At 47.8% G+C, this 25939-nt stretch overlaps 10 protein-coding genes across 10 annotated transcripts; 8 read left to right on the forward strand and 2 right to left on the reverse strand.

Moving 5' to 3' along the window:
* Positions 1-3399: 3399 nt before the first annotated feature.
* BJ212DRAFT_1585854 (uncharacterized protein) lies at positions 3400-5966 on the forward strand. Its single transcript, XM_041342378.1, has 5 exons — positions 3400-3858; positions 3908-4052; positions 4107-4371; positions 4460-4497; positions 4539-5966. Exons 1-5 carry the CDS (start codon positions 3487-3489, stop codon positions 5816-5818), a joined length of 2100 nt encoding a protein of 699 aa, XP_041196708.1. The 5' UTR covers positions 3400-3486; the 3' UTR covers positions 5819-5966.
* A 256-nt stretch (positions 5967-6222) lies between these two features.
* Positions 6223-7816, reverse strand: BJ212DRAFT_1334861 (Arp2/3 complex, 34 kd subunit p34-Arc-domain-containing protein). Its single transcript, XM_041334888.1, has 6 exons — positions 7724-7816; positions 7623-7669; positions 7337-7575; positions 7037-7287; positions 6648-6988; positions 6223-6599 (listed from the first exon to the last, which is right to left on the reverse strand). The coding sequence occupies exons 1-6, from the start codon at positions 7736-7738 to the stop codon at positions 6575-6577; spliced, it is 918 nt and encodes a 305-aa protein (XP_041196709.1). The 5' UTR covers positions 7739-7816; the 3' UTR covers positions 6223-6574.
* A 148-nt stretch (positions 7817-7964) lies between these two features.
* BJ212DRAFT_1264518 (uncharacterized protein) lies at positions 7965-9803 on the forward strand (the record flags this gene model as incomplete). Its single annotated transcript, XM_041330422.1, has 9 exons — positions 7965-8025; positions 8074-8118; positions 8170-8244; positions 8297-8427; positions 8478-8588; positions 8641-8683; positions 8735-9181; positions 9208-9397; positions 9449-9803. Coding segments are annotated over 9 exons (1458 nt in total), but the record flags the coding sequence as incomplete, so codon positions are not given.
* A 127-nt stretch (positions 9804-9930) lies between these two features.
* On the reverse strand, positions 9931-11222 carry BJ212DRAFT_1445358 (cyclophilin-like domain-containing protein; the record flags this gene model as incomplete). The annotated part of the gene is made up of 8 exons (XM_041338099.1): positions 9931-9980; positions 10031-10360; positions 10411-10569; positions 10624-10706; positions 10765-10855; positions 10904-11019; positions 11068-11115; positions 11170-11222. 8 exons carry the CDS (start codon positions 11220-11222, stop codon positions 9931-9933), a joined length of 930 nt encoding a protein of 309 aa, XP_041196711.1.
* A 642-nt stretch (positions 11223-11864) lies between these two features.
* On the forward strand, positions 11865-14557 carry BJ212DRAFT_1297237 (uncharacterized protein; the record flags this gene model as incomplete). The annotated part of the gene is made up of 12 exons (XM_041332556.1): positions 11865-12170; positions 12209-12298; positions 12350-12406; positions 12554-12717; positions 12767-13124; positions 13178-13333; positions 13387-13470; positions 13638-13785; positions 13836-13911; positions 14034-14135; positions 14185-14476; positions 14531-14557. 12 exons carry the CDS (start codon positions 11865-11867, stop codon positions 14555-14557), a joined length of 1860 nt encoding a protein of 619 aa, XP_041196712.1.
* A 287-nt stretch (positions 14558-14844) lies between these two features.
* On the forward strand, positions 14845-16477 carry BJ212DRAFT_1334888 (uncharacterized protein). Its single transcript, XM_041334889.1, has 7 exons — positions 14845-15107; positions 15158-15344; positions 15401-15587; positions 15642-15742; positions 15799-15953; positions 16008-16177; positions 16228-16477. Exons 1-6 carry the CDS (start codon positions 14979-14981, stop codon positions 16128-16130), a joined length of 882 nt encoding a protein of 293 aa, XP_041196713.1. The 5' UTR covers positions 14845-14978; the 3' UTR covers positions 16131-16177; positions 16228-16477.
* A 2026-nt stretch (positions 16478-18503) lies between these two features.
* BJ212DRAFT_1547943 (uncharacterized protein) lies at positions 18504-19738 on the forward strand (the record flags this gene model as incomplete). The annotated part of the gene is given in 6 exon segments (XM_041341887.1): positions 18504-18727; positions 18792-19024; positions 19037-19228; positions 19277-19377; positions 19434-19591; positions 19646-19738. The coding sequence occupies 6 exon segments, from the start codon at positions 18602-18604 to the stop codon at positions 19736-19738; spliced, it is 903 nt and encodes a 300-aa protein (XP_041196714.1). The 5' UTR covers positions 18504-18601.
* Positions 19739-20721: 983 nt separating this feature from the next.
* BJ212DRAFT_1334904 (GroES-like protein) lies at positions 20722-22592 on the forward strand. The gene is made up of 7 exons (XM_041334890.1): positions 20722-20871; positions 20935-21090; positions 21145-21470; positions 21532-21613; positions 21669-21855; positions 21916-22310; positions 22362-22592. The coding sequence occupies exons 1-7, from the start codon at positions 20857-20859 to the stop codon at positions 22476-22478; spliced, it is 1278 nt and encodes a 425-aa protein (XP_041196715.1). The 5' UTR covers positions 20722-20856; the 3' UTR covers positions 22479-22592.
* A 77-nt stretch (positions 22593-22669) lies between these two features.
* On the forward strand, positions 22670-23926 carry BJ212DRAFT_1445359 (chaperonin 10-like protein; the record flags this gene model as incomplete). Its single annotated transcript, XM_041338100.1, has 5 exons — positions 22670-22932; positions 22985-23063; positions 23109-23298; positions 23358-23752; positions 23807-23926. The coding sequence occupies 5 exons, from the start codon at positions 22670-22672 to the stop codon at positions 23924-23926; spliced, it is 1047 nt and encodes a 348-aa protein (XP_041196716.1).
* A 628-nt stretch (positions 23927-24554) lies between these two features.
* BJ212DRAFT_1477813 (uncharacterized protein) lies at positions 24555-25829 on the forward strand (the record flags this gene model as incomplete). The annotated part of the gene is made up of 2 exons (XM_041339610.1): positions 24555-24758; positions 24813-25829. The coding sequence occupies 2 exons, from the start codon at positions 24555-24557 to the stop codon at positions 25827-25829; spliced, it is 1221 nt and encodes a 406-aa protein (XP_041196717.1).
* Between the last annotated feature and the right edge of the window lie 110 nt (positions 25830-25939).

Consider the following 25939-nt stretch of genomic DNA (forward strand, 5'->3'; position numbering starts at 1 on the left):
GGCACCCAACCTTACTGGATCTAACCACAGCCGAAGAGAACGACGTGGCGAGTGTTGTGGTGGGCGTGATGCCTCATACATGATGCGTGACCCTCGCCCAGATGGAGACTATGTTGCATATGGATCCCTTTGAGGAGGTATTCAAAGTCGCGTGCGATGCGGGCAAGGTGTTTTGGAGCAAGATAAGGGATGTGCTCAGGGAACGAACAGGGGACTGAGGCTGGACCCGAGGAGACGTAGGACCACTATAGCTAGCAGCTTCGGTTATGCACGAAGACTCCTGATCAGTACTGGTCCAGTAATTTGAAGCAGCACTCTTACTCCATCGATCATCATCATGACGAGCAACACCAGCGCCAGCGTCCCAAATGTCCACTCTGAATTCAAGGTCTTCGATCCTCGACACAGACTTGTACAAGGCATGTTTCGCAGTAACACCATCATTGTCACCTCAAACACTTCTCCTGCCATGTTGAAGCAGTTGCGCAGTTCGCGATGCAACAAACTATTTTCGAATGCTATCCCACTGCAGAAGTCGTTATCGATTCATGCACCGTGACAAGCACCGCCAGTTCTCTAGAGCATCTATCCAGAAGCACTGAACAGTTCGTATCTTTCCAACTATTCCATTCTCTATCCTGATTTAGTACATGCAGGCTTCGCCGATGTACATCTAACACAAAACGAACGCCCCGGGCTCCAAGATAAATGCAAGTATTTTAAGTCTGCGCACCTCAATTATCACAAGTCTTATTCAACCCCGATCAAATCATTATATGCCCTCTTCCCCTTACTTGTGACTTCATCGACGCGCACCTGTAGATTTCTGTCACCTTGCTCCCATCTTCTGATGACCCCGATGCAGCGTCAAGATCGAAGCGAGAGGCTCTTGGTTGGAGACAGTTTTATGGGAGGTCCCGCTCATGGCGTGTCTTTGTGAGATGTATTTTCGGTATGTAGATTGGATTGGGATTATACCGGTTAAGAAGGTGAGTCAACTCCTTTCTCGGTTCTTGATTCTTTCGTGCTATTGAGTATGGACATGTGCCGGCACAAGCTAGTCTCGTCACTAGCTGCCTTGTCTTGCGTGAGAGTTATGGTGGAATGTAGTGTTACCCACCACATCTCCTCGTCACTGCTGTATAAGGCAACTGGTCACGAGTCTAAGAACAAGCCACGCATAAAGTTACATCCCTTTTAGATGTGCAATGTACGCTCAGTGCATTCGAGACGTAGGCACAGGCAGTTGTTCGTCATGCAGGATTTGGTGGTCCCCTTTTTTGACGCAGATGCACAGGTCTACCGCGCTATGCGATACAACCTTAACGCAATAGGCACGAATCACGATCGCTCAATACGTTGCTGTTCCTTTTATCCACGTGACTTATAACTTGTGACTTCTAGTAAGTGGTTCATGGGTGCAAGTTCTAGATCTCCTCGATCTCCTTTGATAGATAGTAGCGTTGGCAGATTACAAAGACGCTGCTGCGACAGCTTTAGATCTCTGGTCAAACTTCTACGGAGACGGTCTTTCAGTCACACTTACGGATACATTCTCCACTGAGGCATCTCATCGGGTGCATATGTCGACGCAGCGTCTCTTATCCCGATCTTTATTTTGGATTTAAGAAGACGAAGGAGTTGTATGAGCAGTGTCAGCTGCTTGGGTTCAAGTGTACGTCGTCGCGTTGCTTGGTTGCCCGTGGTCTAATCGCACATGCAGGTTCATTTGGTGTTCGGACTTGGCTGACGAACGATTTTAAGAGGAGCAGTGGGTATGAGGAACAGAGCAAGACGCTGCATACAGTGGTTAAACTTGGATCGATCGATGGGAATGTGTATGTTAACATTAGTGATGAGATTACAGAGGTGAGAAATGTTAATAGCCTTTGTTACAGAATACGGCAGTTCCAGAAGTTGGGGCAAAGTTTAAAGAAATGTACCAGATATCGGTCTCGTAGACCTCGTCGATTGTGTGAGTGATGGTACTTTGTGAATGAGTGTTTGGATTGACAATGATCTCGTATTGCTTTGTCACTCCAAGGCATCCAAAGCTCAACGACGACGTGTCCTGATGGCCGTGTATTAGTATGAGTGTAATATTAAACCGTCCACGTCAAAAAAAAAACGTGACCGTGACGAGGATTGCTCTCTTGCACATCTACTGCAGAGCTGATAGGTAAGCCATCGATAGTTGGCAGCCCTGACCTCTAGGTCAGATGGGGGTATCAGAGGCATACCTACGGACAGCTTTAGCATTCAGATCGCGACCGTTATAAAAAACAGCTCGTATTGTCAGCGCTGCAGCACCGGAACCAGTGAAAAAAAGATCATTGAGGAAGTTTCTCGCACCAGTGCTGGAAAAGTATGTGATTGTGTTTACGAGGACAGCTTTTGAGATGCTCGAAACATGATAGCCAGGCGCATCGCTCCAGTCCACAGCATTTTCGACTACCTGTGTAATTCCGGACGTTCACTTGATAGGAACTAAGATTTCGGGGTATACGGCAAGCGTATTTCTTCCATTATAATTCTTCGGGGAAAGTATAGGGATATAATTAGTGCTGTGAACAGAATGAAGGAATTGAGCGTTTATGGATAGCCACTGATGGAAGGAGTGAAATGAGATCCATGCTGTAGCAGCGTGATATGGAACAAACAATAAGTATATAAAGAGCCTACATGAATTGGGTTATGGACAGAAATCCAGCTCTATTCACGATACATCAGATTGATGATAACAGTACAGAGCATGCTACTTGTCAACTTTAAACGCTACTGACCAGTCTATCTCCTTGCTTAGTGATGTCAGGATTGCGGAATGGAGCAAAAAAAGGACATCGTACGGTGAGAAGGCCGCCGACGCAGCCAGCGCCAACACAAACGATGCGAGTCCACACGAGCTCAGTGGTGGCAGTCGCGTTCTTCAAAGACGGTCGACGGGTCGTCACCGGTTCATGGGATCACACCCTGCAAATCTGGGACGTGGAGAAAAGAGCAGCGGTGGGAGGGCCATTGAAGGGACACAGTGACTGTGTGCATTCAGTTGCTGTATCGCCAGATGATAGGCGAATTGCGAGTGGTGGAAGAGATAATGTCATCATCATCAGGGATGTCGATAGCGGGCAGATGCTATTTGATCCACTGGTGAAGCATACAATTGGGTTTCGTCGGTGTGTTTCTCCCCTGATGGAAAGACACTCGCAAGCGGGTCATATGATGATACAGTTGTTATATGGGATGCGGAGACTGGCGTTGTCCTCTCAACACTCGATGGTGGGGGTGGGGTATTTTGTGTCACCTTCAGCCCGGATGGGCTAAAATTGGCATTCGGAACACACTGGAACATTTCGGTTTGGAGCACCGATGGTACCGAGCTTCTTCTCCGGACCGGCAGTAGTGCTCTTCGAGGCATTGTGTGGTCACCCAACGGCCAGCAACTTATCTCTGCATACAGCAAAACAATCAAGTTTTGGGACTCGTCAAATGGGACCCAGATCAGCTCAACCTTGTACCGGTCACTTTGACGATATCAACTCATTTGCCATCTCTTCTGATGGCTTCTTCATTGCCACTGCCTCGCGAGATAAGACTGTACGCCTGTGGTGCACAATGTCCCACAAGCGGATAGGACAGTTACTCACACACACCGCAGATGTTCGGTGTGTCGCAATTTCTTCCAGTGGAGAACAGCTCGCCAGTGGAGACTGGAATGGGAATCTTCAGCTCTGGTCCATCGAGAACATACTTTTCGCAGCATTCGGGATGGATTCCTCATATGACTTCTACTTTGTACACCGCAGTAAGGTGAAATTGGGCCAAAATCTCTATGAGGGGGCTTCTTTGAACGCGGACAAGGTGCGGACGATATCTGTCGTTATTTTAACATCTGTGATGATATTCGCAGGTCATTGAACTCAACCCTTCGTCTCATATTGGATACGAATTGAAGTATGAAGCGCTTCGTGGAGCACAGCGCTATGATGATGCATTTGAGGCTTTCACAGTCATGCTCTCCAAGTTGGATGACGCACCCGATCCAGGGATACGACGTAAGCCCCAAACAACTCGAGCGCGTAGTTGAAGATGACTTACATTTTTGCCAGAGCTACGCCAACAATACGTCAGTCCATCTGAAGTAGAAGATGCCTTTCAACGAGCCATTCACGCCCAACTGGAAAACGCTCCACTTCGTCTAATCAACACCTCTACTGGACGCTTGTGCAATCGAGATACGCAGATCAACACATTCACGGAGAGTACAGAGTACAAAGAACTTCTGCATTCGTTGGTGATGCATGCGCCCCTCCAAATGGAGGTCATTAAAGAAGCGGTCATCAAGCGCTTCAGTTGGGTCATGTTATCTCATAGGTGGGAAACCAAGGAACCGCTACTGCATGACATTCGGGGCAGGGATGTATACGACTTGGATCCGGTTGGAAATATTGTGGAGTTGCAGAAATTCTGAGTCGCTTGTGACGCGGGGTATCACTGGGCGTGGGTCGATACGTGCTGCATCGACCAGAACAACAATGTAGAACTCCAGCAATCAGTCAATTCCATGTTCGTCTGGTATCACTACTCAGCGCTCACCATCGTCTACCTATCGGATGTTCCTCCTTTGTCAGAGTCTGGCGCGCTCGCAAGCAGCATCTGGAACACGCGAGGATGGACCGTTCAGGAATTCCTCGCTCCTAAAATTGTTCTCTTCTACCAAGCAGATTGGACTCTATATCTCAACACACGCTCACGCAACCACAAGGAGTCGGTCAGTATCATGGGGGAGTTAGAGCGTTCAACTGGTATAAATGCGCGGGCGCTTGTCGACTTCCATCCAGGGACAAGGGATGCCCGAGAGAAACTTCGATGGGCGTCAAACCGTGACACCACGAGGGAGGAAGACATCGCCTACTCTTTGTTTGGTATCTTTGATGTCAACCTTCCTGTTATATACGAAGAGAAAAGACAAAAGGCGCTCGGACGACTCTTACAGGAGATCATAGCTCATTCGGGCGACATCACGTCCCTTGATTGGGTCGGACAATCGTCCAGCTTCAACAGTTGTCTTCCAGCTGCAAATTCCTCATACAAGGCTCTGTCATACACGCTACCATCTCTATCTGAATACGAGATGCAGATATCGGTTTCCATGCTGCGAAACAATATTGTGGCTGTGGAGTCGGCTTCAAAACTGTATACTACTCTTGAGAACCTCAGTGTTCCTCGTTTCGCAAACGCCAGACTGCAATTGCCTTGCATCGCATTTTCTCTCACAGAAGTCAAGCGAAGGGTCGGCACACCTTGCACTTATCACATAAAGGCTGACGGGCTCCAAGACCTGGAAATCACAACGGCGGACACGCTGATTCAATTCTGGCCTGGAAGGCCCACCTTGCAGAAATTCTTGCTCATTCGTCCATGGAATCGTCATGATCTCGGGCTGCCCGACTTCACAGACAAGATGCAGGGCGCGGACGATCGGCCTGAGCCTGGGTCTCCGTCAGATGATCCGCTCGACTTATCTCCCTCAGACAACGAACCGGCTGGTTCGCAGTCTCTTGTGCGAGAGTCAAGCTTGCTCGCTCGCCTCGGACAGCGTTTGGGCGCATTTTGGCTAGGGAAGCAGGATTCGCGGTCTCACACGCGAGAGTTGAGGTTGGTTGTTCGCCTTAGACAGCCTTTTAGCGCACTTTTACTAGCGCAGCAGCGGGGTGGAGAGTATAAGAGAATCGCTTCGGATAATGAGATCATCGCCCAAGTTAGAGATATCGCCTCTGCTGTTGATATGATGGACATTAGGACAGTGGAGATTTTGTAAATGCGAAGAACGGGAATCTCTGATGCATTTTCGTTTATACCTTGACAGCACCTGCATACAAAAATACCCGTAGAACTTTGCATCATGTAGTAATAATGAATAGTATCGTATCTGGCCATACAAAGACTCCCCTTTGGTCGGCTGTAAGAAGGAAAGGACTGTAAACAGTAAGGGAAACCGCTGCCACAGCAACACAGATAGCCTGGATGCGGAAGTTCGCAGAGCTGCCGGACAGGGCTGACGATGAGACTCGTAGTGTGGATTATCGGTCTGCGCCTGGGTCTCCAATATCATCGCTCAAGTTAGGATGCGACTTCTGTCGATGACAATATGATGAACGTCAGAACGCTAAGAATACTGCAGGAATCTGATGCATATTTATTCAGACTTAAGTACCTCCATGGAACAATACCCCAAAAATTGTGTTGCATCAAATTGTACTTATCACATACTGTCTAGTACTATCTCAATCTCAACCTATGGCAACGGAAAAGGAGAAAACACCGGCGCAAGCGCTTCCTAGAACTGCGCTCGTCTAGAGTCATGAATGTCGGATGCTCGGGAGAAATCTTGGTGGGTGTTTCTGTATTCTCTGCAAACCACAGTTCGAGGTTCTCAACAAAGAATCCCAATGATAATGGAGTCCCTTCGTTGAGAACCATAGCTGCGCAATGAGTCAAATTTCACAGGAGACGTCTTGACGAATATACTACTAAAGTTACACGACGCTGGGTAAAGGCACCTCGTCCATCCATCTCACCGATTCGTCATAGTTCGGCCACTGTAACGCACCATTAGCTGGACACTTAACGAAAGGCGCTTAACATACGTGACAGTTTTGCGTTCGGTTGTCGCCACCTCCGTCTTCGCACGGTTCAGAACTTTTTGGAACTCGGCTACTCTATGACGCATACGGGAGTGCATGTACGCCTTTGAGCACTTGATGTGGTAGTGCAGATAATCGCGGAATAGTTGTACGTGCGATATCGTATTGAACGAGATGTTGGCGTTCGCAAAGTGGCGAGGGAAGAGGACAAAGGTGACATAGCCGATGTCATCAGTGTTCCGTAGACCTGCAAGATCGCGAATTTCCAAGGGTGGGTCGCGGTTCGTGTAGAGCACTTGCGGGGCATTTTGAATACTGGGCTGCCGTCGTGCGTCTACGAATTCCTGGTTGCAACGTCAAGCATAATACGAGAAATCAGAAAGTATTCTTACCTGCAAGAATACCTTGCCAAAAATGCGATCGGTCTCCTCCCTGAAGACTGTCGAGAATATCACAGTGACACGGTCGGGCGATGCTTGAATGTAGATGGCTTCTTCATCGCGGTAGTGGATCTGCATTAACTGCCCCTGAGTACCACCTGATGCTTCCAACTCTTTCTGTTGCTTAAACGCGAGTTCGAATGGTGCCGCTAGAGCGTTCCGCTTGAATAACGAGATGGATTTCACGAATGCTTCCCTGCTTTCTACAGACACCAATTGAGTCAGACAAACACACAATGGAGCTGCACGCACCTTCATCGGCTGGAACCTGATCAATATCTATATCAAGACTGATGTTATATTCTGGCTCTGTCTGCTGTTTAATGAGTGGGCCATACTCCCGTTGCAGTATCTCCATTGCTCCGTATGCAACTAGCTCATCCCAGCATCGGATATTCATAGAAAGCTGAACCACTGTCTTCTTTTCTGGCGTTGATAGATGAAACCTCACGCCATCAAAATCTACAAACAAAACATCGAGAGACGACGGCCTGGACATCTCATTAGTGTGCGCAGCGTTAACCAATGACAATCTTACTTTGCGATCTTTTCCGCAAGCGTCGTCTGAATGATGAGATTGTGGGACTAGCAGCTGCATCAGAACACGCGCCCTCAAAGGAGATTTCCAACGTTGCTCACCTCGAGAAGGATCATGTTGTCGACGTCTGCTGCGGCGCACCGTGTTGGTCCGTGTGTTATCTATGTAGGACACAAGCGTGAGAAAGTCTTATGGTCGCAACCGCCGAATGATTTCCTTCTTGCTTTTTGCTACTTATCCAAGCTAGCAAGCGACAGATCATTCAGTGAAAAGTACTGCACAAGGTTTTCAATCATGGGTTAGTTTTTTCCTAATGTCAAATGGCTCAAAGCTCAAAGATGTGTAGCGCCTAAAAAATCAAAGGCATCAAAGATGTCTCTCAATGAATTTCTCGGCGATAGCAGTGCGTTGGTCGTTTTTCATGAAAAGTCGGTTATAATATGACGCGTAGCGCTGGGATCATGGGCGGATGAGATGGATTCTCTTCCGAGTGCTCGTACGTGCTTGTCTATTCTCATGAGGATTTAGCTTATCAGAATTCGCCTAGCGTCGATGAGAACGGATGATGACAGGTCTCGACCTGGCGATCGGTTTGGGAGAAGAGACGACTTTTCGTCGCGGCGTAAGTTCTCATTATGAGTCTCGTGATTCATATCGATTCATACTCTACGTAGCCGATCGATCGTTTGCGTCGCCTCGGGAAGATCTCCCCCTGCCCACCCAACCCCCTTACACTGCCTACGTCGCAAATCTCTCCTTTGACATCACCGAAGGCGAACTTGAAAGCTTCTTTGGTCCTCATGAGGTATGTATTCTGCGGCCTGATATACATGACGTAATGTCACTTTTGGTCAGACCAAATCCATCAAAATCATCAAGGACCGTGATGACAAACCGAAAGGCTTTGGATATGTCGAGTTTGTAGAGCTTGATGGATTAAAAGATGCACTGGCAAAGACCGGTAGTGTCAGTGAACGTGTCATCTGTTTTCTCTGTGCCGTGGTTGATTCTCTTCTAGAGCCTTTCTGGACGGACAGTCCGTACCAGCGTCGCCGAGCCTCGTGAGTTTTGAAGACACTCTTTCAAGGCTTTCAAGACTTAGCATTTCACAGCAAAGGAGAGGTCCGGATTCTCAGGGTCTAACTTTGACGATGACTCCAAGTTCTCTGGTAACTGGCGCCGTGAAGGCCCCCCACCTAACATGCAGGATTCACGCGATTCTTCCCGACGTCGATTTGATGGTCCTCCGGGAGATCGCATGCCACCTCCACCCAGTGTCTCAGACGAGGTCAGCCAGTGGAGGTCGAGTAAGCCTCTTGCAAAGATCCCTGAACCAGAAGCTCCGTCATTTAAGCGGAGAGGCTCAGGATTCTCCACGCCCGAAGGTCAATCGCCTGCAGACAGCGAGGATAAATGGGCCCTTGGGAGCAAGTTCAAGCCTTCGACAGAAGACCCGCCATCGAGATTTGGCAGTTTGAGAGGCAGTCATGATTCACAACACGCGAGAGACCCGCCCGCCGACGAGGGCGATTGGCGCGCTGGACGATCGAGAACATCGCGTAAGTATCATTTTCAGCACATTAAGGGTATGGGTTGAAACCTCGGATGATAGCAACCAGTTCCACACCCCCCACACCCCAGATGGGTCGTCGTAAGCTCGAGCTTCTCCCCCGTTCTTCCAACTCTGCCAGTCCCTCTCCCCTCTCTTCTCCGAAAATGGCTTCTAATCCCGGTGCCCCGCCCGCTCCCAAAGCGAATCCTTTCGGTGCAGCCAGGTCCGTATCTTTTGTGATATTCAACCTGTCAAGTGCTCAAGTTCTTTGCAGACCAGTTGATGTTACCTCAAAAGAACGCGAAATTACTGCCCGCGTTGAGAAGGACCGTGAAGCCTTGAAAGAACGCGTCCCACACCCAATGTCACGCAATTCCTCCCGTCAAGCAACTGAACGAAGTCCTATTACTGGTACACGGTCGCCGCCCCAAGTTATCGCTACGCCGCCTACCCCTGGATCTCCGCGCGTCTCTCATGCTACACCAACAACATCAGCAAACATTAGACCATCGATTAGCTTTGCCAACGCTGCTAGTGCGAAGAAGGATGCATTAAACGCCAAGGCCGAAGAGAAGGAAGAGTCGCCTGTGGACAAGGTTACTGAGCAGGTCGCAGAAGTAAGCGTGTAGTATATTGTGTTTATGACTTTTTATCTCCACACTTGCTCTGATTTCTATGACATTTTGTGATTTTGGGGTATTGCGGATGATGTTGATGAGCATAACAGACTATAGAATATAATATGATCAAGATTTTCTACCGTCGGTGGTGAAGTTCAGGGTCAATGAACTTCATTCGTCCTCGTCCTAGAACACTGCTTCAGCTTTTGACATGGGTGCAACCGAAGATGACCGACCTTTAAATCGCACACCTCCTTCGCTCGCAGGCGGTGTAGATTCATATTTGCGCTTGATCCGCTCCAGTTCCCTTCGCTTAGCCTCTTCTAACCGCTCCTGCTCTTCTCTTTCAAGTCTGGCATCATATTCCTCTTCGGTTTCTTGCCTGGGAACCTTCTCGTCTTCATTCTTGTGACCCTCGTCATCCGTTTTGGCATCCACTTTGCTTTCATGTTTTCGGCGCTTGGATTTTTTCTTCTTTTGAGTGCCACGATCATGGTCTGAACTTCGTGAGCGTGAGCGACTGCTGTGCCGTCTTCGACTAGGAACTTCTGCATTTAATTCTTCGCCTTGCAAGATATTAGTCACTTCATCAGAACTTCTGACGAGAAAAACGCACCTTGAGAAGCCTCTACCTTCCTCTTGAGTTCAAGTTCACCGCAGTTGACGATAACGATAGGGTGCTGAGGTCTATCCTTATCATCTACAGGAACCACAGCAAGTTTCTTGACGACTTCCTCGTATCCACGAATGACCCGGCCAAATACGACATGCTTGCCTATGAGCGTCTCACATTAAAGACGCATGTGGATTTTCTAGAACAAAGACTCACCATTTAAATGCGGACAATCTCGCAGGGTAACGAAGAACTGCGATCCATTTGTGTTAGGCCCCTTGTTGGCCATACAAAGAAGGCTGTACCGTGAGATTGGGAACATGAGTGAAGTATTGAGGTATTCGATGGTGAACCTACCCTTCTGATTCCAAAGGTCGCGTCAAGTCTTCGTCAGGGAAAGCACTGCCGTAGATGGATTCTCCCCCGGCGCCGTTTCGTTTCGTAAAGTCTGATAACCATGAATAACGCTTAAGAATGAAATGATAGAATGGCGCACCTCCACCCTGAATCATAAAATCACGAATTGAACGGTGAATGATGCTATTCTTGTAGTACAGAGGCCGTTCGGAAACGGCGGAAAGGCCTTTCTCGCCCGTACATAGCGCTCGAAAGCTATGAAGGTGGTCAGATCAGGGCAGCATACAATGTATGTTCATTTACTTTTCAGCTGTCTTCGGTGCTGTATCGCTGTAAAGTTCGAAAATGACTCTGGGATGAAGTGATAAGGCATTAAAACCAGTGCAATATAGGAGTATTAATTACCGCCCTGCAGGCTCAGTGCCTACTGCAAAGTCGAAGAAAACGCGAGGCCGCATGTATGGATCGAACTGAGTCCGGAATCCGTGGGTGGCAGGAGAGTGAAGTTATTCTGGCGCATCGCACGTGATCTGCCAGTCGTCGAGTTAGTCAATAGGACCGTATGGCTTGGCTGCACCAGGCTATGTACTTAATATACGAGTTTGATCAGATCCCTCTCCATCATGACACAGTCTCCGTACAGGGACATAACGCATCGGACACAATCAATAAGGGAAGTCACATCCACACATGAAATGGCAGACAGCATGATATTTATTTTCTACAGATTATTCCCTCGGTGTTGGGGACGGCGTATTAGTAGTGACCGTATCAAAGTTGGTTGATTTCCTTTCCAAGTATACTTAGCCGTTCCTCCGATTTCATGCTTTGCCTCCAAGACTGTCTGCTTCACTACAGGATGACAGTGCTGACACGTTTGACATGCCTGACCTGACAATAAGGTCTGCTTTCTCTAGATCTTCAACGTTAGATCACTAACAATGCCCGCGTGATGGGTTTTACCCGGTGCACGACTCGGATTAATGACACAAAACCAAAAATTCTCGGGTCTGGCAATTAGGCACAGTCGACGGATTGCCTTGAGGATAATATATGATAAATAATAAGAGGAAGCAAAGATCTTCAGGCAGGTTACTTCAATGTTAGACACAATACCCTCTCCTGATCCCGACCGCGGCTTCGGGAAAGGCTATGGCATTCAAATCGCGTTGTATGTTCTATTTGCATCTCTACCTCTTGCTCTACCTCCTGCGTGGTATATCGCTGACCTAACAACGAACAGATACCGTACATTACCAGGTCACGTCGAAGAGAAACAGACGACCTCCAAATCCTCGCCAGACCCAGCGGACATAATTGGAAGCATAGATGCCCATCTACTGAGTATTGACGAAGTGTATAACCGATATTCCAGTCATCCCACAGTCGGTTTGGAGCTTGCCGTTGTTCGTAGCAGGGAGCGTGATGGCAAATATATCATTAGTCATCCCCTACCGTCTACTGGAAGAAAACGCTTGATTATATTTTTGGTGGCTTCAATTTTCTGATGTGGATCTCGTTCATCTTGACTATCGTGAGTGCCGTTGTTTACCTGCAATCATAACTTTTCTAATATACATGCTAGCTCTCCTATAAACCACTCGGGCCTCCTGTACCTCTCACTCTTGGTATGCGTGTTGTGGTTCGTGACTTTCAACTCTAGTGCCTAATTTCCCCTTCTCATCAACTATAGATCCTCGTCATTGTCGTTTCTGCTACATTCTATGCTTTGATCGATTGAAACGCGAACAGAATCATGAAGTCAATAAAATCTCTAATTGCACATCAGGCTGTGGTCAATAGGGACGGAAACCAGCAAATAATCAAAGCTGCTGACATTGTGGTTGGTGATGTTGCTGTGCTCAACGCTGGCGATCGTGTCCCGGCCGACATGCGTGTCGTGCAGGCATCGTCCAACCTTCGCTTTGATCGCTCTCTCCTGACGGGTGAAAGGTCTGTTCCTTGGCCTACGTGTATGAATTTGGCTGAAGTCTAATTGCAGCAAAATGGTACCAGGGGCTCTTGATGCAACATGCGATAATGCTCTGGAGACTCGCAACCTCGCACTGACTTCCACTTTTGTTGTACAAGGGACTTGCCATGGAGTAGTGTTCGCCACGGGAGATAGGACTGTCATGGGACGCCTTATCAAGATGTCTGGAGAAACAAAATTCAAGCTTACCACTATCCAAAGAGAAGTGTGGTTTTTCACCAAAGTCATTTCATATGTCGCAATCTTTTTCTTCTGCTTATCGATTCTTCTATACGGCGTTTGGTTACGGACATCGTATCCTGGGTATGACACCTCGTCTTCTGCCATCGTAAATTCAATTGGCTGCTTAACTGCTTTCGTTCTCCAAGTAGGTAGCCAGCAGTGAATGCTTATATTCACTTCTTAGTTGACATCTTCCAGGGCCTCCCGAGTTGTGTGGCACTATCGTTGTCTGTTGTTGCCCGTCGCATGGCTAAACGTCAGGTGTTGGTCAAGAATCTGGCGACCATTAAGACGTTAGGATGCATGTCTGTGTTGTGTTCCGACAAGACAGGCACGTTAACTGCGGGAAAGATGGTAAGATAAATGATGCATCTGCTCTTGTTACCAGCTTGTTGATGGACCCATAGGTAGTAGGGAATATTGCCTTCCTCGATGACGTATTTGGTGTCGAAGAAATTAACGAGAGGGCTATGAAGGCATCAGACCCCACTGTATTTTCTGCGTTCAAGGCGCTTCATTAGATCGCGAGGCTTTGCAACGGCGCGAAATTCGACACAACGACTACCCACCTTCCTGTGCAGGATCGTACGATCAAGGGCAATCCGACTGATACTGCTCTTCTGCGTTCCTCCGAGGCCCTTTACTCATGGTGTTGCAGGGTGGAAGTTATGCGCAATTCATGGCGATCATCGCAAACGTATTACTAGGCATGCAGTTACCCTTGAACTCGTATCAACAAACCTGCTATTCCATCACCAACGATGTTATCATGTCCATCTCGTTAATGTATGAGAAGCCGGAGTGGGGTGGGTGCTCACGCATTCATGAGCTTTCCAGTGCTCACTTCCTGTTGTAGACTTGATGCAGCGCAAACCACGCAACGCCAGGACCGATAGGCTTACGGGTTGGCGCTTTTTTTTCATATCTACTTGGTATGTTTCATGACCTGGGTGACCAAAACATGCGCATGTATACTTGCACAGTTCTATGGACTGATGTTGTGGCCCTGCGCGATGGCGATGTGGTTCTTGTACATGAAACAGCAGGGCCTCAGTTTTTATAAGGTTATCTTGACTTTCAACCAATGGGAAGATGGCTGGCAGGATTACACACTCGCTCAACTAACCCAGTTTGTCGATGTTGGTCAAGGCATTTAGTATGTCGTGATTCTTTCCTCTCGCAATGCTGATCTTAAGAGTCACTAGCTATGTGACGGTGGCCATCGGACAGTGCGGGACTCTTCTAGCAGTTTCCAACCGCCGAGTATCGATACTGCATTCGAATCCTCTATGGGGCCCGCGTCGTAATCTGCTGGTACTTGTCGGCATGACGGGCACGATATTGATCTGCATCGCGAACCTCTATGGAGCTGGCTTCCAGCGGGTATTTGGCACGACGCCCATCCCTGGGATGTTCTGGGGTCTTCCATTTACCTTTGCTTTGGGGATCTTGCTCATGGACGAAACTCGCAAAGCCATTGTGAGGAAATACCCAAAGGTATGTTTTGAGTTATACGACCGTACTGGAACGTGAATTCACACTTTTCTATAGTCTTTCATTGCGTGGCTGGCATGGTGAACTTGAAATTACATTAAGTTGGAATTTCTTTGTCAGTACTGCTTGGTGTAAATCATTCAATGCGCAAATGTTGTCCACTCCCGATCCATTTTCAGCAGGAATGTTATGCAGATTGTAATGGCGCTCGGCCGTGCCAGTCCCGACACCTAGTTATGACAATTAATCGTAGACACAAGAAATTCTGACGGTGAAACTAGTCCAGTATACTGCACGTGACACGTCATTGATTGAAAGGCTCTTTTATTCGTTTATGTAACTCTTTCATTACATAAACTTTAAAGTCCTACTTATATGAAGTTCGATACATAAGTATGCTTCTTTCAACTTGAAGTTTCGAAAGCAAAAGCCACTTAATATTCCATCCTGCAGGCTGCATCTTGCCATCTGTAATATATCATATATTGCCTGTCTACCTTGCATCATGACTCTGGGAGACTTTTCTGCTTGTATATTCATCGATGACCAGGAGCTCCCAGAGTATGATGTCGTCGTTTCTAGTACGCCAACTGAGAACAGAATAACGTGCTGGATCGCGTCAGCCGAAGGCAAGGTGCGCTATTCATAAAATGAACAGGGAAAGACCCTTAGTACCTTCATAAGAAATTTGGAGTCAGGACGAAGGTCTTAGCTAAACAGACCTCGGGAATTATAACAACCGTCTTTGTTGACGGTATTAGGTGTCGTTCGCATGTTGGGCCTCCGGGCTACGTTGGTACATCGGACCGCACGACTCTGAGCAATGGTTTTGTCAGAAGAGATTTCGTGTTCTCTAAACTTGAGCTTACTGGTTAGTATAGTGAAAGTTCCTGAAGCCTACTTCCAAGTTCTTATGCTGAACTTCAGATGACGACTCAATGCTCGATGATCGAACCTCAAGTGACATAGGTCAAATTGTGATGGAGATAGCACTGGGGAAGTACACCATGAAGGGACAAGTAGTGGGTTCCCAGAATGTGATTGATCACACTCTTCGTGTGCCGGAAGGCAAAGTGCATGAACGCTCCAAGAAGGCATGCTCTCATCGTGTTACGTACGTAAAATTCTATCGCACACCTCACTTTTTGTGACTGTCATTTCTGCTAAGCTTCGGAGAAGAAGCACCCGATCATGAACCAGCAGCAGCCTTCACCGTCATACGAGACAACAGTCCGAAGACTGTCTTCGTATTCAAGTACACACGCTTGGGTGGGCCATGGTGTTTTCTATGCGCATTGACCACTTATGCCCATTACCGACCCCAGACATCCTGCAAGCAATGGGAGTAGCACCATATACACCAATCACAGCAGAGACAGAGACAGAGGATCATAATGATGAAAATGAAGTCATGGATGGGCCTAACGAGTCCTCGCCCTCAGATGATGTCAAGCCACTGGCAAGGATTCGAGAGCTAGAGGTAATTTTTTTGCTTTGGTGATATCTTTCCCTCCGGCTCATCCTCTTCTTACAGATGGAGCTCCAGCGCTTACGTGCACAAGTAGAGGATCGGAAGCCCTCACTTGTCAAGTTGGAACATGGGGGATCGCGACGGAAACATGCCGTCATGGAGATTATTGATCTCACTGATGATTAGCTTCTCTGTCTTTCTTCGGGTTGAGGCTTATATGCTACCGCTCCAAGGTAAGCAACCCAGATTCCCAGTGTAATGGACATTTGCATGCAATTTCCAGGAACTCGATCATTTGCAAGATACATGCATAGTTTCTGTGTGGCTCGAAATCATTATTGTGGATACGTATGTATGTACATTGCATTTGTACAGAACTTCTTAAAAGTCTGTCGCCACCAGTCCTGACGTTACGCTTATAATACTTTCTTAGTAAATAACTGTACTGTTGGTACACCTTTTTCTACAACCTCTCTAAATATTTCGAGTCGTAGACTTCGTATAATTATAGTTCGCATCCCAAGGCTTCAGAAGTTCAATATCAGTGAGCTCAGAATTACTACTTACAAGCGAGCTTTCATCACTTTCTTTTCCCCGTAGCAGCGATACTACGTCCGTGCTCCTCGGAGGCTTCTCTGCCTGACCGGCGCTCTGATTGATGGAACGAGTTCAGAGCTCGCGACCGGAGATTTGGTGTCACAGCCTCTCCTTTAGGACAGGAGGCGGCTATGCCGGATTGCATCTGAGGAAGGAAAGGTTTTTTGAATTCACAACTTGCGTTCCGCGGCATAAGGAGTCCAGCGTCGTCGCTGCGCTCAAGTGTTTCGGCCGGTTGGCACCGGGGCATTCTGAAATGCACACATAATGATAATACTCGTGATGCGGCACTAGCACTCGCGATTTCATATCTTCTTGTTTCATCTCGAACCGCCGGGTACTACTTGCTGACTTGATATTGTTCCGCCGCCAACCGGTATCTCGGCTTTCATGATGCTGAGCGGTATTCAGATATGATGACAGCTACCTACTGCCGTTGAATGGTCATGCGGAAATTCGTCTGATCATCGTATATTCCATGAACAAACGAACAAATGGGACATTCAAGTAGTGTCTCGTGTGAGTAGCAGTCATAATTTTGGGATTTAACTCATTTATCATAATTGCAGCTTCGGAGACGAAGTTAAGAGACCTCCGACTGCTAATTCATCTTGGCTCCATCGGTAAGCATGTCTCCTATTTCTGTACTGAACGCAATGAATGGTCTGCAAGTCAATTGTATATTTAGCACCACCCCCTACGGCTATTGGCTGGAAGCCTCCTGCCTATGGGGTGAACCGGAAGCCGGTTGTTTCGCGGGACTGCTAGAGAAGATCCCGGATCCCGAAGAAATAATTCACCTGATTTGCCATCACCTAACGATTGTAGAATGAGCTGAAACACCTGCGATACAAAGAAGTACTCGGAATCGAAAGCCCAGCGAATCAAGTTAGAAGGACCATCCTCGTGAGCAGGGATATTTTCTGCCACCGAGGCTACCGGCGGCAGGTGCTTATTTTGTCGTCAAACACGAGTCATTCCGCGTTTTAGGTGTGATGTCCCATACCTATACCCCGGTCCGGATCCTTCTTTCGCGAAATATGTGCCTTTAATCCGTGTTCCGCGCGATTGGCAGTCCACGCCGTGTGCCTGTTTGTACCGCCTGCAAGGTCAGTATCACATCGCATGACAGCACTCGTGGTTAAAATTGAAACATCACATAAAGATATTCACTCGTACATCAATTCTCCTAGTGACTTCCTGATGTTCTCTGAAGTGGCAAAGTGGCGTGTAACTCTTGACAAAGGGGGCGAGAGGAGTAGTGGAGACAGCGTTCTTTCGTGCGTTCATTCGGCTCATCTGTCACAAAGCGAACGGAGATATATGAATGTCACATATCCTCCAGAAATTTAGAGTTTAACCAGCGTGTTGTTTGGAGTTGACTGGAAGTAGTGACACATTGCATGATAGAGATGGATTGCGTTGAGTATCGGCCGCCTTCCCGGATCTATGTAGATCAACTCCTCGGAATTTATTGACATGAAGGAGTACTAGTGCGTATGTGACTGTGATTGCACGCAGAGACACCTCGTGTGTTTGGTCCATAATCCGTTGCCAGCCTGTTGAAGAAGAAAGCACAAGACCGCTGGACATTCAGGGTGGTCCGGCGATGTGAAATATCAACTCCTATGTGCTGTTCCTCACGTGTCATCAATTTGAGACGTGCATTGTGACTATCCTGGGTGAGATCGCTGAAATGGCAAGTTAGCACATTGTGACATACTTTTGTGAATGGTCCACTCAAATGAAAAGCCGTTTCGTAGCTCCAAGATGTGAATCGCAAGTAAGTATGGTCCGGACAGCTAGTAGTATGTGTTTGCAAGTGCTAGCACCAGGCCATAAGGAACATCGTTCTGCTGCTGTGAAGAACGTTCAAGAATTTTCCTCAACAAACCAACAAGTTGGCATCACATGACACGAACGCGTTCCTTGCGGTCGCTGAGTTTTAAATTTAATTGGTCAAGTGAAAGCACGCGTTACTCTTTGCACGCCTTCTTGTACCTGGCTAAGCGCGTGTACATCGATTGAAAGCTACCCACCATCATTTCTCCTTTCCTCTAATGCTATCCTACGGGACACTACGAGCATGCATCAGGGTTGATGGACAAGCTTTGGAGACCTATGGAATTGAGACGTTTCCAGAAGAAAATAAAGTGACCTGTTGGATTGCTTCGGAAGCAGGAAAGGTGTGTGCTTGGTGAATTCCGTACATGAGGCGACCTCCAACGCCGCCTCCTGTCGCTCCTGCAGACGTTCTCTATAGTGTGGCAAGATATCAACCATGCACGTCAGTATCACCAAACAGGAGATGTGACACTCGATGGCGTACATGGAGGGGGTCAATTAATGCGTGCTTTAAGATTCAATGAGCCACCGACGTATCAGAGGTGTACTGCGGAATTCAAATACGTCAGCACTTCGATGAATTCCATTCGCCCGCTTACCTTCTCGAGGCTTCAGCTGACGGGTCAGTTTCATCTGGTGTAAATCATCAGACTCCGTAAATGTGCTCACATACTTATAGATGAAGATCAACACCTGAATTCTGCACATGCCGAGCTCGGAGAAATTTCCTTGGCCATCTGGCCTGTGAATGTGATTGGCATGGGCTATCAAAGAAAGTTAGTCTCTGCTGAGGGAACGATGGTCCACGAACGTTCAAAGAAGGCATCAAGTCACTGTGTGGGGTGCGTAGTTTTGCTCCATCTCATCACACAAGTCACAAACGATCTCAGGTTCGGAGAGGAGATCCGCGTTCCACCACAGCAGGTAATTAACGTGGCCCGCGTTGGGATAATCCCCACGGCTACATTTGTTTTCAGGTACAGACCATTTGGTTCGTATGCACAACACAGTCGGTAATTATACACGATGCTCATATATCCTTACTAGATCGACTGGTGGCAGATGGTATTGCCCCGCCACCTATGCAACCTTCACGGGGAACCAAGCGTGAAGCTCCTGTGGACGTGCTAGAGCCGGAAGATCACAATGATGCCACAGGCTTAGATATAGACGATGAAGCTTTGCGTGAGCTTAATGCGCTGAAAGTTAGATCTTTTCTTGCGGTATGCTTATGGAAGTGCTGACACCTCTCTACGAAGGCACAGGTGAGAAGGCTTGAGGAAAGAATATCCACTACCCGCAGTGGCAAAAGGGTAAAAATAGAGTCCAGTGGCACCATGCGGAGTCAGTGAGACATTGAGAAGTGCCACTACCTTATGCAGGTGAATTTCGAATCTCTCTCCGATAGCCTAATCGCTGAAAGCACGAGCGCATGCGAAGTAATTCCGACTCACTTCTTTCTTTTGGACGCTCACTTTGTTACATTCACATGCATGAGAAAACGCGTGTCGAGGTTTGACTGTCTTCCGCTCCAGTCATATCCCCGCCCCACACACCGTAACGAAGTTTCGAGCATCGGACAGCGTTGCATCCTTACTCATTTCCGTATCCATATGCCAATTAATTGGTGTCAAATCTGCATCCCTTCGTCATGCTTCAATCATATTTCAATCTTGTACAATCGGCTGTGGTTCGTTTTCTTGATAGGTACGTTCTGGCAGGATACTCGAGCTCTCGTTGACCAACCCCTGGCTAGCAGTTTAATTGCATACATTGATCATTCTCCCCGTTAATCCTCGATCGATTTTAATGGCCTACGATCACGGTCCGCCTTGTCCGATCACCGCCTCCACCTTTCAGATAAGCTTGATTTACTCTACATACCGCCACTCAATCAAGGTGTCTTGATGTACCACCGATGAACTCTCCTACTTTTCTACACCTAGGTATTCATGCTGGACGTGATTCTAGTTAGCTAGAAATGATAACGGCCTTTGCGCTATTTGACTTTGCTTGATCACAGCCCCGGCGCTCAGTGTCCCTCGGAAATGAGGCAAACGTTATTTCTTAAGGAAATGGACTTCCATGTGCAAGGGGAAGGTGGGCTAGGCTGTGCACCTTGTGTTTTTACTGATGTGGTCTAGTCTGGTCTGGTCTCCAGGCGCATCCAGGGACCGCTCACTGGACTATACGTGAAACGTCCGGCGTCCAACTTGCCAGCCTTGAGGTTGGCGTTAATTTTGTACGTACCTCTGATTGCTTCTATACCGAAGCTCCACATAGGATAAACTTGTGGAGCGCACGAGGGACTTTCCTGTGCAAGGAATTTCCATGAATTGTAGTCTGTGCGGCCTTAAAATGTCACAAAATAGCGTAAGTGCCTCGTGGGTCGTGGCACCAATGACTATAAAGTGCACACAATTCCTTCCTGTATAACGAAATATCCCCTGTATCTCATCGGAGTCACGTCATGAGCACAATGACTGTAAGCATAACGCTCCAATCTTCTGTGCCTCATGTTCACGGTTTGCTCACCAACCCCATGCAGCAACGCACCAATGACAAGCCACCGGGACCTATCCGTCGTAGATTGAGGCTTCTTGAGAAAGCTGTGCAATTTTTATCGCGCCTAGACGGTCGAGGGCCTCACCCGATACACGAGGTGTCCCTAAACACTTCATTCCATTCACTTCCGTTAAGTCAGGTAAGGAGTGGCGATGAGTATAAAAGCCCATGTCTAATGCTTTATCTTCGCCAGGAACAAAGCCCTTCCATCCATTCAACACTTGATTTCCATTCAATACTTGATTTTCACTCAACCCTTGAAATGCCTGACGAGCAACTCGCCCTCATCATCCCAGCTAAGCAAACGACGTTTGCTGTCGCTAGCCGCAAAATACCTAAGCCAGGTCCTGGCGAAGTCCTCGTCAAACTTCAGGCTACTGCGCTCAACCCTCTCGATGCGAAGGTCCACAGAGATGGCACATTCGTCGATAGCTATCCCGCAGTGCTAGGCACCGATGGTGCTGGCATCGTTGAAGAAATCGGAGAAGGCGTTACAAAATTCGATCTAGGGGAAAGAATGTATGTGGTTTCACTTCTACCGCGGCAATAGTGCAAGATTGATCGTTACTTCGGGACCTAGATTCTTCCATGGTGCCTTCGACGATAACGATTTGGCAACCTTCCAGCAGTTTTGTGTAGTCACGACTGACTTCGCAGCTAAGGCAAGTTAATCCCGGCGATCGGTAGCTGAGACTCATGTTGATCGATATTACTCAGGTCCCGAGAAGCTTATCGCTTGACCAGGCGAGTACTATTGCATGCGGACTTGGCACAGCCGCGATCGGGATGTACGGTACCACCAATGGTATCGGTCTTATTCCGCCTTGGGACCGCGGTGGATGGTCCAAGTACAAAGGTTGGCCCATCTTGATCCTCGGTGGTGCTGGTTCTGTGGGCAACTACGGTAAGCTTTGCAGCTCATCTCCACGGCAAAGTCATCTTACTAAGGCATCATTGCTACTAGTTATCCAACTTGCGAAGCTGTCGGGCTTCTCACCTATCATTACCACTGCCTCGCTAAAGCACACGGAACATCTCAAGAGTCTCGGAGCAAACCATGTCATAGACAGATATCTTCCACTACCAGCACTAAAACAGGCCGTGATGAAAATCACGGGCTCTCGCATACATATCATGTACGATTCGATATCCACGGCAGAGACACAGCAGGCTGCTTGGTCGTTGCTTGCGCCCGGGGGAAAGCTTGCCGTCACACAGCCACCCTTGATCAGCAGAGACAGCTATGACAGCAGGCAGGTGGTTCCTGTAGACGGAAGCCCGCAATCAGATGAGAACTGGGAAACGGGGAAGAGGCTGTGGGCTCATCTTGAGAGATGGGTCGAAGACGGTCATATACAAGTATGTATCAATCAGACCTTACCTCTAGGTATCTTCTAACATCAGTCTCAGCCAAACAACGTTGATCTATTACCTGGCGGGCTGCGTGCAATACCAGAAGCACTCGAGAGATTCAACGCTGGGAAGGTAGACGGGGTGAAAATGGTAGTTCGGCCGCAAGAAACTTGAAAATTTTGCACGGTAGATAGCATGGACCATCCATATATGATCATTATTTTATCTAGATACCCTTCATTTCTTTGTCAATATGAATTGCTTCTTGCATGCGTCAGCATTTGAAATGGTCGGGTTGTATAAAAGAAATGAGACCCCTATGTAGAGTAGCTTTCAATCATCACCGCACTTTCATCTTCGCAACTATGTCCGACATAAAGCAGCAAAAAGCACTCTTCCTTCAATCTAAGCACGGCCAATTCGCTGTTGGTCAGCACAGCATCCCGAAACCCGGGAAGGACGAACTCTTGATCCAGGTTTTTTCTGCAGCCCTTAATCCTGTCGACTACAAAGTTCAGGAGCTTGGGGTTTACGCCGAAAACTACCCAGCAATACTTGGTGAGGATATTGCTGGGATCGTCAAAGAAGTAGGAGAAGGTGTTCACCACTTCGCGAAGGGGGACAGGGTGTGAGCGTTATTAGCCCCTGAGTTGTGCCTGGGTTTAACTCATTCGCCGTAGATTCTCCCATGGCCAGTTTACAAACCATGCATCTGCTTTCCAACAGTTCACACTCAGCGACGCGGATTTCACTGCGGAGGCATGTTTCTTACGAAGGATTTACATTGGCATTGACAGCATATAGATCCCGGATAATTTGGGATATGATGAGGCAGCCACTATTCCATTGGCCTTCGACACTGCTTCGACAGGCCTGTATAATAGTAACAAGTACGGGTTAGGCCTCACGCCGCCTTGGGAACAAAGCGGCATTAGCATGTACTCGGGGACTCCGATCGTCATTCTTGGTGGATCGTCAGCTGTCGGGTCATTTGGTAAGTTGCAAGTAACTGCGACTGTCAATAAAAGTATCATCCTAACCTCTTTCTTTCAGCCATTCAGCTGGCTCGCCTCTCTGGGTTTTCTCCTATTATTACGACTGCATCGGACGCCCATAAAGCGAACCTAATGTCGCTTGGGGCTACCCACGTGTTCTCCAGGCACTTTTCTGCTGACGAGCTCAAGACTCGTGTTAGCGCTTGTACAAGCGACCCGATCAAGTATGTGTTTGATGCCATCTCTCTCCCTGACACACAGCAGATTGGATGGTCGCTCCTCAGTCAGAAAGGACGCCTACTTTTGACACTTCCGGTGTCAGTCGAAGAAAAAGAAGGAAAAGAACGCGTAGCTATCAGGACGTTCGGAAGCCCACATGCGGATGAAAATAAACCGCTTTGCAAGGGCTTGTGGGCCACTCTTCCGGAGTGGCTTGAGGCAGAGACCATCAAGGTGAGGTATCCAGTGTACCTCAGTCTCACTGCCACTGACCTACTTTCTGTATAGCCCCTTAATTACGAAATTCTTCCTAATGGTCTTGAAGGAATCATCGAGGGGTTGGAGCGAATGAAGAAAGGGCAAGTGAGCGGGAAAAAGCTGGTTGCTCACCCGCAAGATACAAAGTGAGGCTATTGCCGCGTTGACGAGGAAAGTGTCATTCACCTGTGAACGAGATTTTCGTCTGGTTTGTTGAAGCATCGATCACTGTATTTTTAAAGGCAATGTAACTTATTACTATGTATTAGTAAAGTATTTCAAGAAGAAACCTGTGATTAAGATTCCATTCGAGCATTACATTAGCCAGGCGAGCAATGATTCATTATCATTGGCACTTTGATTTAGTAGCGTCTTGCAGTGGGATTCGAAAACTGGTAGAAGCATGCGGCAGGGTGGACAAGACAATTACCTAATCATATTATGCATAGATCGCAGCGTTTACATAATTTTTTTCTACTCGGTGTTTGCGAGTCCGAGTCAACTACTTCTTTCCTCTAGACTAAACTCAACTATGATCAAAGCTTAATCGACTCGTTTATGGATTCTGAAGCACAAGCCAGGCTGGTCTATAGTCTGCTTTCCTACCACTGGGTTAGTGACCTCCTCTTACTGCAATGGTCTGGACTCTGGACGTAATGACTGGCTGGTTGGGGCCTCGTGTCAATTGCTTCTATCAGCCAGCCAATGGAACAATTTGTAGTCTTTAACTTTAAGTCTTGTGTATTCTGTGGCTTGCGAACGAATTCCTCAGCTGATCATGCCAGAACCTTTTGAGATTCTCCGCATCTCAGAAATTCTCGCAGTTATCCTTGATGGATTACAAGACGACAGGAAGTCGTTGTACCATATGTCTTGCTGTTGTCGTGCATTTACAGATCCTGCCCTCGATATCCTCTGGAGATCTATGCACTCCTTTGCACCATTCACATTGTTGATTCCACAAAGCGCGTCATTTGTGAATGTAAGTGACTCGCCTCACGTCTGCCGCTGAAGCTAATTCTCGTCATATCTGCAGGACGCCCGGACGAGTGACCGCGATCTCCTGAAGTATCGCTGCAATCCATTGGACGACTGGAAAACGTTTGACAAATACGCTGCACGAGTCTGGAGTTTGCGCATAGGAGAACACAATAATGATAGCGCAGATCTCATAAAAAATCGGGATTGCTATACACGCCTCACAGTCATTCGCGGACAGGAAGAGTTTCATCCTTTCCCAAAATTACGAAGTCTGGACTATGTTCTCTCTGGGCCAATTTCTCCGCAAGCGAAGCCATTTCCCCCCTCCCTGCGATCTCTTACCCTCGTATGTCACAATACACTTGATTGTGACCCCATTGAATTGGCACTTGACCGCGCTGTTACTGAGGCGCCGCATCTGAAGGAACTGCGCATTATCGGTCTGATGCGGACAATGAGAACGCTGCACTTAACACCCCAACTTCAATTTGGGCAGATCGGGAGCGTCGATCTAAGCAAAGCCTATATTCGTGCCCCCGAGCTCGCAGCTCTTTGCACGCTGTTGTCCCAGGCACCTGTTTCAGACCTCAAAATCCACCTCCAAGATCGCTTGAACATGAATTGGCAAGCCATTCCTCCACTGTTCCCTGCATTGAAGCAGTTGGATGTTCGGGGATCAATGTTTTCCGTCATCCTCTTCATGACACGCCTTGCAGCAACAAATCTACATACGCTGGTGTTTCAGCCAGACGGACAACCTTCTGGTGTCGCAACCTTCTTCGATTACCTCATACCTATCATCGTTGAGAAGCTCGGAAAGTCGCTGAAATCATTTGATCTTCATATCAATGAACCTAGGCCTCGTGCCCGGGATAGCGAGCTCATCAAGAGTATTTTGCAGGGGCTTGAACCTCTTGTGGAGGCAGGCTTGCAATCACTGCGCTTGTTTTTGCAAGTAGAGTCCACGATGTCAATGCAATTTCCTCCGGAAGTGCAGTCCATGCTTGAGCCCTGCGCTTGGCCTTCTTTGAAACGATTTCATTTTGCGACAAAGGCGACCACGTGGGAATAGTAGTACATCGGAAAAGCAGGTCTCTTCCTTGGTATAAGAGATCGTTCGAGTTATACACTAGCGCGGGTAGTTTTTGATCCCTATATCCAAATACTTATGGTTTGCTGTTT

This window comes from Suillus subaureus (genome assembly GCF_016647635.1).
Source record: "Suillus subaureus strain MN1 chromosome Unknown BJ212scaffold_6, whole genome shotgun sequence".
NCBI classification, from domain to species: domain Eukaryota; kingdom Fungi; phylum Basidiomycota; class Agaricomycetes; order Boletales; family Suillaceae; genus Suillus; species Suillus subaureus.

Coding starts and splice junctions, on each gene's coding strand:
- BJ212DRAFT_1585854 (XM_041342378.1), top strand. CDS start 3,487: ATGGGACCCAGATCAGCTCAACCTTGTACCGGTCACTTTGACGATATC. Junction 3,859..3,907: donor CTTCTTTGAACGCGGACAAG/GTGCGGACGATA, acceptor TGATATTCGCAG/GTCATTGAACTCAACCCTTC. Junction 4,498..4,538: donor GACGCGGGGTATCACTGGGC/GTGGGTCGATAC, acceptor ACAACAATGTAG/AACTCCAGCAATCAGTCAAT.
- BJ212DRAFT_1334861 (XM_041334888.1), bottom strand. Junction 7,288..7,336: donor TCAGGTTCCAGCCGATGAAG/GTGCGTGCAGCT, acceptor TGGTGTCTGTAG/AAAGCAGGGAAGCATTCGTG. Junction 6,989..7,036: donor TTGGCAAGGTATTCTTGCAG/GTAAGAATACTT, acceptor CGTTGCAACCAG/GAATTCGTAGACGCACGACG.
- BJ212DRAFT_1334888 (XM_041334889.1), top strand. CDS start 14,979: ATGACTCTGGGAGACTTTTCTGCTTGTATATTCATCGATGACCAGGAG. Junction 15,108..15,157: donor TCGCGTCAGCCGAAGGCAAG/GTGCGCTATTCA, acceptor TACCTTCATAAG/AAATTTGGAGTCAGGACGAA. Junction 15,345..15,400: donor CTCTAAACTTGAGCTTACTG/GTTAGTATAGTG, acceptor GCTGAACTTCAG/ATGACGACTCAATGCTCGAT.
- BJ212DRAFT_1334904 (XM_041334890.1), top strand. Junction 21,471..21,531: donor TTCGATCTAGGGGAAAGAAT/GTATGTGGTTTC, acceptor TTCGGGACCTAG/ATTCTTCCATGGTGCCTTCG. Junction 21,614..21,668: donor CGACTGACTTCGCAGCTAAG/GCAAGTTAATCC, acceptor GATATTACTCAG/GTCCCGAGAAGCTTATCGCT.